General features: G+C 48.1%; 1 protein-coding gene across 1 annotated transcript; it reads left to right on the plus strand.

Annotated features, from left to right (window-relative positions):
- Positions 1 to 5133: 5133 nt before the first annotated feature.
- LOC306951545 (DNA-directed RNA polymerases I and III subunit RPAC2-like) lies at positions 5134 to 10637 on the plus strand (the record flags this gene model as incomplete). The annotated part of the gene is made up of 5 exons (XM_079542061.1): positions 5134 to 5172; positions 7410 to 7507; positions 8550 to 8626; positions 9629 to 9711; positions 10590 to 10637. 5 exons carry the CDS (start codon positions 5134 to 5136, stop codon positions 10635 to 10637), a joined length of 345 nt encoding a protein of 114 aa, XP_079398187.1.
- Between the last annotated feature and the right edge of the window lie 2350 nt (positions 10638 to 12987).

Raw genomic sequence — 12987 nt, forward strand, 5'->3', positions numbered from 1 at the left:
TGTCTAATTACCCTGATATTGCCTGATTTGTGTTGTGCATAGAAACCTCTGTATTCTGGCTAGAAAAATCACACACCACGTTCACTGCAAGCAAATAGCTCAGAGACTTCTCTAGAAATTAGGTACAACAGATTTAGCTTCAGGATAGAAGCTCAGGCAGAAAGACTGAATATAGGCTACTGGCAGTCAAACTTCCTACCCATCTGGCACTGGAGGAAGTGACTACACTGAAAGATCTGTCTGCTTTCATTTGGACTGAAGCACAAGGGATTACAGCAATAAGGGAAAAGATAGATCAAGAAACACCGGGATGTTGACAAGATCATGAAGTTAAGATATCATTGCTGCACTGGGTTCACAGTTCTGCTGCCTGACAGATTCAGGCTTGGACAACAACAGGTAACCTGCTGCAGGTATAAGAGCTCAAGACAGGAGAGGAAGAAAATAAACCTGGGGATTGATTCAGATATGATACTCCTCACTCTCGTGTCATTAGTGATAGGACCAGGGGGAATGGTTTCAAGCTACGCCAGGGGAAATTCAGGCTGGACATGAGGAAGTATTACTTTTCAGAAAGGGTGGTCAGGCACTGGAATGGACTGCCCAGGGAGGTGGTGGAATCACCGACCCTGGGGGTGTTCAAGGAAAGACTGGATGTTGCGTTGAGGGACATGGTTTAGTAGGAGCTATTGGGAATAGGTGAACGGTTGGACTGGGTGATCTTTTAGGTCTTTTCCAACCTTAGTGATTCTATGATTCTATGATTCAATTTTATGGCTGACTTTAACTTAATCACCTGGGAGCACCAGTGATTTCAGAACCAGCACCATCTATAGGAACAGAAAGCAAAGGATTAGTTTGACAAGGGCAAAGCAAACAAAGCAGGAAGCAGAGCAGTAAACTTCCTCCATAACGCTGTTCTAGAGCATGGCACCCAGCAAAGTGCGCTCTAGAAAAACTGAGAGTTTGTAGTGTCAATAAAGGTGAAGAGAGAACACACAGAATGGCTCACGCTACACAGACAGAAGTCTTTGCAAATGCTGTTCTTAACAGGCACCACTAAAAGGGACCAACAATTGGAGCGCTGCAGAGGGGCTGCAGACCCTCTCAAGTTGATCTCCTCCTTTCACTTCCTCTTGGCTTGAAATTTGCACCCTTGTACATAGCACATCAATTCTACCAGGGATACAGGGAAAGCCCCTTGGCCTGCTTTGCATGGCAAGCTTCTCATTTACCCCATCTCAGAGCAAGCCCTATTTTCAGAACAAAGACAACTTGTTGCATTTACCTACTGTTCTTTCTAGGATCACTTCATTTGTCCTCACATCCCACTTGTTTCCCCTCCCATCACGCTCACCTAGGTCTCGCCTCACCTGAAGATGGCTCAGGGATTTAAACCAGATTTATATCCAGCTGATGTGCAAAGATTGTCAGGAAGGAGGAGGGTGAGGGGTGCCCACGCCAGCAGTCCCCTTTTACTGCTGCTGAAAGAACTGGGTGTGAAAACAGCTGTTTGCATGACTGGTTACCCTCTGCTCCAAGAAAGACTTAAAAATGCCGGTAGACAGAGGTAAAAAAAAAAACAGCTGGGTTTGTGTTTCCTCCCTCACTTGCAGGCTCACAAATATCCTCTAACATCAAGTCTGCCAGCGTTACAGAAAAAAAGTCACCACATTATTTGGGATCTAAGAAGCTCTGGAGATGATGACCTTAGAAGGCAGAAATAGATGGTGCTTACTATGGTCAGTGTCAATATCCACCTGAAGACTGTGGCAGTACAGAAAAGCAAGGTTGACACAGTTCTTCCCTACTTCACCAAGATCAACTGGAAAGCACATCATATGACAAGCAGAGAGCCACGTCATTTGCAGAGCTGTTTACAGATCTAACCACAGTATTTCCTTCCAGCATCACTGAGCCAGCCTGCTGGATCTCATCTTGCCTAGAGTGCTTTAGAGCTGCCCCTGTACAGAAAACCCAAACCTCTCTCCAGAAAAATGCACCTAGAAAAGCCTAGGGAGTGCTGAACACATAAAAACACCAATGCAAAATACCTGAGGGCACAGCCAGCACTGAGATCTCTGACATCCTGCCACAAAGGATGGAAAGTGCCAGCCCAGGACATCTTTTTTTTTTTTAAGCTAGCCTCGCAAATCAGCCACACAGAGGATGATGAGTAGCCACAAATTTCAGTAACATTTTGCTGACCTTGGCCTCCAAAAGCTTCTCAGCTCCTTGAAGCACATTGCTACACACACAAATCAGAGGGTCACAAAGTGACAGTAAGTCAAGACTCATCTATTTCCAGCTAAGCCCAAGCTGGGTGAATTACTGATCACAAGTCCTCTCTCTGCAGATTTGAAGGCTTTGCTATTACTCATGTAAGAGAAGAATATTTGGACTGAATAGAAAGGGGTATAACTCAGAGCTAAGGCAAAAAGGGATAAGTAACTTTTGGGAAGCTTTTTGCTGGAGTCACCACCTCCACCTGAAGAAACTGAAGCAGAAGAAAGGACAAGCCACAAAACATACCCAACGAGTTTATAGACAGGGATGAAAAAGCCTAAACTTTGATACCTCCAGTTAAATGCTTATCAGAGACAGGAGCACCCACATGGCTGATTCTGGTCTTGCAAGAAGAAATGATTAACTACCATGCAACTGTTATTAGTTTCTCCTGATTAAAGGAACAGCAGCTCATTCCCTTCTGACGGGGCCACGGAGAAAGAACACAAACATTTTCCCGGGAAAAAAAGAAATTAAAAAGGTGCCCTCTCCTACACCTTAACTTTGACTGCTTTAGCCAGAAGATGCAAACTACACAAAATACACTTTATTCTGTTTTCTACACACGTTACAACTCTTCAGCAGGGGACTGATCTCTTCAGCAGCTACCGATGAGGAACAGCCGGTCACCACAATCCAAATAATCTGTGAGCAGCACAGTGATTTGCAACAACATTAGCTAAAACAAGAGGAGTTCACATAGCCATGCCAGATGAGACCCACCAGCATACAGACATCTGCAATACTTCGTCCAGTTCAGGAAGAGAACCAGGACTGCACTGGTATGTGGCAGAACAGCAGGTCACAGCCAGGGACAAACAAACACAGCTAAGCCTCTTGAGCAATCAGGTGACTGACAAAAAAAAATATCTAGAAACAAATCTGTTTACAGCACAGCCACTCAATGAACAGCATGAATACAAAGGAGCAGTTGCAAAACCAAGCAAAACCCCTGAATTCACAGCTCTCTGCCTGACTCTGGAGTCAGTAACCACCTACTTCATAAGTCATATTTCCTCAGCTTTCAGCAGAATGTTTTAAGTAAAACAGATGAGCAGTGAGCATATATTTTTCTCTCCAAACAGTGTCACATCCAATTCTACAGAAACCATTCATTACTTTTGTTATTAAAAAAAAATCCATTGCAAAGCCAGAAAACAGCTTTTCTTATCACTTACAGGAGAGTCAGGAATCAAATCCATTAGAACACAATCCCTTTTGCCCCTTCATATAACCTAAAGAAAACAACTGGTTTCTAACTCAAAGATGGCTGGAAACATCTAAGTCTAAACCTTCCTAAAAGGAAGGAATCAAACTCACTCAGGGATACCAGACAGGCATTGTAAGGAAGAGCTCCAAAATAGGAAAGAGGGGAAGGAGGCTGCATTCCTCACCCAGAAAACATCACAGACCCAAGGAGCTCCTTAGGCTGTGTCAAAAGCACTGGGCAGACAGTGGAGACAAACAAAGGTGACCTGAGTGTTGCACTCATATCCCAGTGTCTACTGAAGCATTGCAAGTCATGCTGCAAGTTGCTGCATGCTGCTGCTTACAAGTTTTCTCCCCTGACATTTGACAGAAAGGTAAGAAATTCCTGCAATATCTTAAAGAATGATAAATACATAGCTTCAATCTTCAATGCAGCATTTAGCATTTCAGCACTAAAGCCCCCAAGCACAGCAGATAACATATTATTTTCTAGTGAGATGAAAACAACTTGTCTGTTGCTCTGACTTCACAGAAGGTGTGGAATAAGCTATTGTATGCAGCCAGCACAGCTGGGACAAGAAGTCAAGGGAGAGAAATGGTGCTCATCCTCTGTCACTCAGCAATGCTGCCCTTACCAGTCAAGGGGAACTGTTAGCCCTTCTTCTTGAACAAAACATTCACAGCCTCAGCGCTCAGAGGGATGGAGGAAGTTACTGCTTGTATTTCCAGAAATCCTCTGCACAGAAAACAAGGGGCATCGCGTTACTACTGGCTTTAAGTGTAAAACAAAAGTAGGTGTTGCAATTCTGAAAGGTGCAATAAAAAAAGATCGTTTAAAGACGTTGAATTCAGCAGAAAGCAGCTGAAGCTTCCCTTTAACCCTTCATTGCCTTCTGAACGTTATTTCCTTAACTGCCATGCCAGCCGTGAGCCCAGCAGCTTAGCCGGGCATTGGAAGCCTGAGGAGCACCAAGTTCAAGCAGTGCTGAGCAGAACTTCAGCTTCCTCTCGGAGCACACTGCTTGTTTGCGGCACATCGGCACGAACACAGCGCTGGGGGAGGTTAACCCCGCTCCTCTCCCACCCCCACCTGCCGGAAGGCAACAGGACAAGACGTGCAGGACGGGTAAAGCAGCGAGATATCTAAGCTCTCCGCAGAGATCACGCAGCCGGGTGGCCACCCGCACACGGCTACGGCACTATAAACCGCCCTGCGACCCCAGTTCCGAAGAACAACCGTTCATCCATTGGCACCCAACCTTGACAGCCCCACCATCCCCTGCCCGAAGCCCCGAAGTTCACCGCGACCCGGCAGCGCAGCGCTACCAGCCGCTTCCCACCGCCGCCGCCGCCTCCGGGCCGCACACGGCCGGGCCCTCGCAGCCGGAGCACAGCGAGCGGCCAACGCGCCTCCCCGCCCCCACCTGCCATACCCCAAGGCCAGGAGCTCCTCAGCGGGCCTCCCTCAGGCACGCCGGCCGCCGCGGCAGGAAGTAAACGCAGGAACGAAGCCCACCGCCCGCCGCCGCTCCGCCCCTCGACCGGGCCCTCTGCGAGGCGCTTCCGGCGCGGCGCCGCGGGGCATACTGGGAGCTGTAGTTCCCCGCGGGGCATGCTGGGAGTTGTAGTCCGGCGGGCATGGCGGAGACCGGCGAGAGGAAGGCCGCGCTGGAGATGGTGAGGGCCGCGGGGCTCGGGGGTGGCTGGGAGCGGGAGCGGGGCACGGTTCGTCTCGGCCTTCACCGCAGCCATCCGGCGCCCAGAGCTGGGCGGGATCCTCAGGGCCCGCGCTTCTGAGGAGCTGGAGGCACGCGGGCCAGGCTCAGCGCGCCGGGCCGTCCGCTTTCTGTGACAGCGGCGGAGCCCGAGGGAACGGCGCGGAGCTGCGTCAGGGGCGGCCGGAGAATGGGTCTGCTCCGGAGCTGCTAAAATCCAGCAGTCGGAGTCTGCTTTTTCAAGTGGCGGGAAGCGAGCTCGGTGATCCCGATCAGCGCCTTCAGCTCGGGACGTTCTCGGATTGCCCGCTGCGCGTGGCAGCCGCTAGGTGGCGCTGCAGCTCAGAATAACGGGCCGCGGGCTCTGCTGTCTGACTGAGGAGCCCTGCGCCAGCTCCTCCCCAGCCGCTCGGTCTGCAGCCTTTGAGCTTCTTGCAGCAAGCCTCTAGCATGAGACGTGTGAGAAATCTAAGCCTTTTGCTTCAAAGCACAGACCCAACGCTGCGGGGAGTAATTGTCCTGGCTGTGTTCTGGCAGGGCACGCGTTGGTTTTCCTCTGAACCCTCAGACTGTGCCAGAAGTGAGATATCTGACTAGGCAGGACAGTGTCTGGATGAGAAATGAAGCTTACGGTCCTGCTGAAGTCCTGAATTTTATCAAAGCACTCTCCACAGGAAAGGAGAGAGAGAAATTAAGTCTGATGAAGCAGGTTCAGCATAGCATGTTCCTTATGGCTATGGGAAACAGCCGTGCTTTGGCTTTTATCTGCCAGATCAGTGCACGGGGTACTTACCGTTAAGTGTGTTAAGGAAGCACAGACAGCTGAACCACTGTGTTGCTGCTCTCTCCCACAAGCAGACCCAGCCACCATGCAGGAGATGCATCCCATCCCGTTCCTCTGCTTCCTGTATGCAAAAGCTCCTTCAGCTCTGGAAAGGACTCTGAAGTTGGTGCTCCCAAATCTATCTGCTAAAGCTCCAAGCATCCTATTTTTCAAGTTATTTTTATGCCAATTTTGTAATTCAGATGTAAAGATTTGCTCCCAGTCAGAGAAACATCTTTTTGTGTATGCACGCTTACACCTGAGCTAAAGTGCAGCTGAATGCAGGAAACAAAAATGGGTGCCATGCAGCTGTAGTGCCAGGCAGCTGCCTCCTAAATTAGCCTGCTCTTCTCCAAGCCTTTACTCTTAATGAAAAAGAAAATCCCTTTTGAGGACAATGTTAATAAATAGTTCTTTGCAAAGCCCAACAGTAAGAGGAACTGAGGCTAGCAGCTGTTTCTTGGAAGAAGGAGGGAAGGTGCTGGGTCCAGCAAGCAGGAGAGCAGCAGGCTGTCTTCCAGAAATCACAAGTCACATGTTGCCTTGCCATTACAAGAGAACGTTTTGCCTCTCTTTATTTTAATCACCAGTAACACTGCTTTGAGGGTGGATTGCAAATTGCTAGGAGGTGAAAGAGACTGGGTCAGGCCAACATCCTCATGTTGCTGCATCACATCTGCTCTTCTACAGCAGCTGGTGTGCAGGAACCTGCCCTGGAGTCATGCTGAACATCTGGGTGATCTCTTTTGCAGGAAGCAGACTGCATCTCCTTTCTAAGCTTCTGAGTCAGATCCCTGGGGCTGCTGTACCTGTAAGAGGAGGAAGGGGAGCATTGCTCCACATGGAGGTTATAAAACCACTGGAGCAGCTGAAGATTTGGCAAGAGGCAGGATGCAAAGAGATCAGTACTCATCCCGTCAGGCTCTTCACATAGCCTCAAAGTCTCTCTGCTGCTAGGAGTGGAAATGATCAATGCCATCTGGATATACCAGGTTTTGTGGAACATGGGAAAATATCAGGGGATGAGCATCCCTCTAGTAGCTGAGCAATTAATTAGGTGGCTCACTGGCTTTGGAGGAGATCCCAAACTGGTCTTCTTAGGAAACACTGGCTAGTTTCATACTTTTTGGGTGCCTAAGCCTAAAACAGCAGAATTAGGGGATTGCTGCTAGTGTTACAGGGTTCAGTAATAACCCTTTCTACGTTATCCCCCAGAAACAGGCCCTGCACCAACAGGTGCAGGTTGTTGAAAGAGAAACAAATGCAATTTTTTCAGCCTCTGGTAGCTTGGAATCAGGCCGGATTCTTCACTAGCATCCTGGTCTTTATTACCACAGAAAACATTATGGCATCTCTTCTTTCCCAATTTGTGGCAGGTCCAGGCAGATGGAACAGATGGCAACTGTGTCACTTTTGTGCTGCATGATGAGGACCACACGCTTGGCAACTCCCTCCGATACATGGTCATGAAAAAGTAAGTAAAGCCCCTACAGTGTCTGGTGCTGCTAAGAGCACTTGTCTCCTATTCTAGCCTTCTCTTTAATAACCTGCACCTCAGGGTGTTAGAATGAAACGTAATCAGAAGTCACCTCCTTCTGTATCTGTTAAGGTCTTATATCAGACACATCAAAGATTCCTTATCTGTGACTTCTGTTCCCCAAATCAGCTGCTTTTTTTTCTTTCGTTTTTTCCTTCCTTATTGTTATCAGGACCCAGAAGGCACTCATAAGCCTTAAGGAGCCTGACAGGTCTCACCTGGAACCTCCATACCCTGCCCATTGGTTCAGGAGTCTCATTTGAGCTCACGGCTTCCAGCTGTTGCCTGTTTGACAGGAGCATTAGTTCCTAGCTTGGCCATAGTATTGCTTGTACTTGGCTACAGACTTTACAGACCTGGTCACAGTCCTTTCTTATCATTATAGGCCTATCTGGTGATCACTCCGTTGTGTTTAACTTGGGTTTCTTTCACTTGGCCTGTGGATTGACTTTTTGGCCTGCCCTTGGACTTGTTTTGCCCCCACAGACTTACCTGATGATCTTTAGTTGATCTTAGCTACTATCTCTAGGCTTACCTTATTCTACCACTTGAGTGCCGTAGGATGGGGCTGGCTGATGAGTTCACTGCCCTGTTGGCTGTCTTAACCTTCTTGGCTTCCAACTTTCCATCCCTTAGGTAACAGCTAGTCCTTACTGCTCCTGGTTAATCATGGAGGAAATTGTGTGTCTAAAATGCAGAGGATGCTGTAGTTTCTCTGGCCTGCTACTGGGCAGTTGGTGGTGCTAGGAGCTTGCCAGCCACATCCTTGCTTTGCAAAGCTGCAATTCAAGGGAGAGAACGTGAATAACATTATTCAGGCTGTTTCCTTGCAGCATACTCCTCCTGGGAGCCCCTTGGTCATTGCAGAAGAATCCTGAGCCCCAGCAGGTCTGAGATGGCCTGAAATTCTGACTTTGCTGAGATATGCTGTGAACAGTCTGGGCTTCCATTGCTCTTTTTCTCTCTTTCCCCACCACAGCCCTGATGTGGAGTTTTGTGGCTACTGCATCACACACCCGTCTGAAAGCAAGATCAACTTCCGCATTCAGACCAGAGGTATGGATGTGTGTGTGTCCTCTTTGTGTCTGGCTATTTCTGTGGGATTCACCTTGCTTGTGTCAGGTTTCAGCTGTGGGTTGTGCAAACAAAGAAATGCACTTTTCTCTCTCTTCTGTGCTCGCCATCTGCAACTTCTGTGCCCTGTTGCTTCGTTGGGAGGCTGCTCTGAGCTTTGTGCTGTAGCTCTTCTGTTTCCCAGCTGTAGGGCTGAGCAGCATCTGCCAGCTGAGTCCTGAGGATCCCACGGCCTTGCCTGGTCCCAGGTGTCTGAGTTGGTTGGCAGCAGGCCCTGAACTGTAGTGCTGGAAGTAGAATAGATCTGCTGTTCAGTGTTAGAGTTGATCTCTCCTTAAGTCAGTGTGGTGTTTAGAAACTGTGCTGACATACCTAACTGCAACAAGATAATTCATTTTTCAACTACTCAGCTGTTTTGTAGCTTTGGACCTGAGGCTGTCTTGAAAAGCTGTCTCTGTGTGCTGACCCAATGACTTGCCTCCTGAAGAGGACTTTGTCCCCTGACAATAGGTAGCACTGACAGCTCTGAGCCTCTTGCAGTCACCTGTTCCTCCCAACACACCTGGCCCTGTATGCTCTGCAGCTTTGTCTGCTGCCTAGAGAGCTGCTGTTATTTCATTCCTTCCCCATGGGGCTGATCCCTTGAGCATCAAATATGTAGAAGTCAGTTCCTGGAAGCAAGTTGCTTGCTTGTGCTTGCTGACTCTTCAACTTTGTAGAAATAATTGCTGCTCTGCCTGTTGGCTCTGCCAACGTGGGACTAACTGCAGGGTAAGTATCTGCTGTTCCTGGGCTATAGCCTAGAGCACGTAGGCTCTGAGATCTGGGCTTGGGCTGTTGGTGATAGGCTGGCAGGAGCCCACACGTTGCTGTTTGCCGTGTAAGAGCCTCTCTATATTATGGGAACAGCCATGCTGGCATGCAGTGTTGAGGGAAAGGTCCCCAGCCACCTCCCATTTCACTAATTCATCTGCTTTTCTGAAGGGACCCTTCCTGCTGTTGAGCCATTCCGCAAAGGGCTGAACGACCTGATGGGTGTTTGCCAACACGTACTCGATACCTTTGAGGTGAGACTGTTGCCTGAAGAGCTCAGGGGCCTTCTTGGTCAAGAGGGACTGAGAACTTTTGTCACAAAAAGCCTGGTAGCTTTTTCAGGCATTCTTTGCCTGACATTGGTTTGACAGTGGTTTTCCAAGTCCTAAACCACTACTTCAGCCACTGGGGTTGGGAAGAGGAGAGGACAAGTCAGTCTTTGCAAAGCCCTGTGGGTCCTCCAGTGGAAGGCACTGGTTGGTACAACAGAAATTTTTGATGTCCCATGAGTATTTCTGCCTGTATTTTTGCTATGGCTGGAGCATTAAGGAGCAGAAATTCCTGCAGGTAATGGAGGAAGGAGTTCTCAAACTTCCTGTCTTTTAACTTAAATGGAAGCACCTCTGAACTTCTTGCTTCCACATGAGAAGTGCCAGAACACTCACTACAGCCTGAGCTGTAGGTTCCCTGTAGCCAATCTGTGGACTGCCCAGTTCTGAGTGCTGTCTCTAGGATGTACATTTCAGCAGGAGAGTGGCTGAGAGCTGGAGCTGGGGGTGGAGAGCAGACCCAGGGTACTGGAGACTGAGCTGCTGAGCATGTCCTCCCACAGCATGCTTGGTTGGCTGCTCTCAGTATTTCCTCAACGCGTGGACCAGGATTAGGCCAGAGCTTGCACAGCATCTTTAGGGCTTACCCCTGCAGCTGGACACAGCAGGCATGGCCTCACTTCCTTTGTACTGTGGTGACTAAAGGCTCAGTCTCTTCTGGAAGTTCTTGGAGCATTTTGTGGTCCCTCAACTGTTCCAGGATTTGGATGGAGAAGTCACAGCGCAAACTGATGTGGTGATGCTGGTGTGTGAATTGCTCAGATGTATTGCTGTTAACATTTGTCCTTTGCTCTTGCTTGCAGAAGAGCATGAGAAAATACAGGGCCCAGAGGGAGGAAGAGATGCAGTAGCATTTGGGAATGGTGGTCCTCGTGGATGTTTGTATTGTTCATGTACTGAATTCCCCGTGTCAAGAGTATTTTGGTTTTGGTTTTTCTAATAACTACTTTGATGTGTGTATTTTCTCTAGTAATAAAGCATGTGAAGTTTGATGCTGCAGAGGTGTTGCTGTTTTCAGCTCATGCAGGTACAGAAAACGATAGCTGCAAGGCAGCTCTTTTCACACTTTATTTCTTCCTCTCTTCAAATGTCGTTGTTTTCTGCCCAGGATGTTCAGATCACTTGTGATGGTGAAGGTAGTCTGGTGCACAGAGCTGCTCTGCTCCAGCATACAAGGGGAATAAAGGTGTTCAATGCAGTGTAAAATCAGGCCTTGAGAGAGGTTATAGCCTCTTTCTGATGTAAATCCTTCTGTTACTGGCCCCAAACCCAAATGCCTCTTGGGCAGTGACAGTCATGGGGCATCAGCCACCTTGCTAGTAAGCCTATTTCAGTGTTTCTTTACCTTGAGCGTGGTCAAATTTTCTTCGTATCCAGTCTGAAACCCCCCTGACAAATCCTTCTGTCATTTCTTTCGTTCTGTCATTGATTACCAGGGAGGAGAGACTTGTGCGTCATTCCTCACTTCTCAGAGGAAGATGCAGAGAGCAGTGAGGTTGCCTTGGCCTCCTGACCGGACTGCCCAAGTGTCTTCAGACTTTCTGTGCAGGACATGCCTACAAGCTTTTTGCCAGCTTCTTTGCCCTCTGGTTGCATTCAAGTAATATAATCAGCCTTCATTTTTTTTAACAGATCGCCCTCAAATGAGCAGGGAATCATTTCATGGTGAGGCAATTGAAAAAAAAACCACAATGAAACTTGCCTCATTGAAACCCCCTGAAGAATGCAGACAGCCACAAGCCCAGACCACTCCTTGTGAGCTTATCTAGAGAGTGCAGTGCTGAAACCCCGGCCTTGTTCTGATCTGCTGGCAGCTAGCCAAGGGAAAGCCTTTCATTGAGTGTAATGTGGCATGAAGTAACAGGAGTTCTTTCTGCTCTGTGCTGGGTGCAGGAGTGTGAACCTTCCCAGTTTGCTCTGCCCAGGGGGAGCACCTCTGTCTCTTCAGTGGAGGTCTGCAGTTACCAAAAGAACCTGCTGGCACTCAATTAAGTATTTAGCAGACTTTGCAGACCCCCTGCTGCTTAATAAGAAACACCCAGAGACTTTCCTTTCAAACACCAACATGTTTTATTAACATACAGAGGAATAAGAGGATGTAAATGTCAGGTTTTCTCAATAAAATTGTTCTTTCAAATACAAATTGACAGACTTGGTTTCTGGCAGACTGGCAGTGGGTTTGTGTTCACAGGCATTAGGTCCTGAAGCCATCTGAACCCTGCATTTCATTATAAGGCTCTTTTGCTTCAGTTTGCTGCAATGGATTCATCTTGCCCATGCCAATGGGTTCCTGCATCTTTACAGGTGGCTGTGGTGGCTTTGATTTTGTCTGATCCTGTCTGGCTTGGCTGAAGGGAAAAGGGGTGAATAAATAAGAACCTGACTGATACACCTGGGCTCAGTCCTGTGACTGCTAAGCCCCAGCAGCGTGGAGAGTAACTTTAAAAAGATCTTGAAAGGTGGGAGCTTTTATGCACTTGCAGTTCCATGAGCAGCTAAACTGCACGGGCACTTGTTTTCTGGTGTTCCTTGCTTTATCTTTGTGTTTGACATGGTCTTGGTTGCAGCCTAATAGAGACCTTTGAGAAGTGGCCAAGTGAATGCCGCTGCAGTGTAAGAGTTTTAAAAGGATGCTGTTTGCAGCTGATAGCTCTCTTCTCTCCCTGCCCTCTCACACTTAGTCAAATTTTACGATGTTGGTTTTAATAGGAGACACTTGGGAGGAAAACACAAGGGGAAAGAAAGGCAAGGAGTCTGTAGTCAGTGTTAAGCAGCTGTGCAGCAAGTGGTACCAACGTCCAGAGCTGGGATGAATTCATGGCAGTCTGTTTGTTGTAATATTAATCATGTGCAGATCTGAGACTGGTTTTGAACCATTTAAGGTGAAAACGTTGATCTGAGAGTAGCTGCTAATGCAGAAATGATTAAATTTGCTGTGGAGCATAAAGAGGGATGTTAGCTATTTGGGGTCCAGAAGGTTAGGCAAAGTAAAAAGATTCCCCTGTGTGGATGTAATTGCTGTCTGTACTGTGAGTATGAACAGGGCCTGGCTGTCCTTAGGAGAGAATCACAGATCTTGAACATTTGGGGCACTGCTCCTTATGCTATTACCAAAGGTCACTGCTGGGGAATCATTCAGATGCTTCGGTCTTCACTGAGTTGAATGGGAACAGTGTGTTTAAATCTGCTAGTCTCCATGCA

Source organism: Tetrao urogallus, assembly GCF_951394365.1.
Source record: "Tetrao urogallus genome assembly, chromosome: 13".
In the NCBI taxonomy this organism is placed as follows: Eukaryota; Metazoa; Chordata; class Aves; order Galliformes; family Phasianidae; genus Tetrao; species Tetrao urogallus.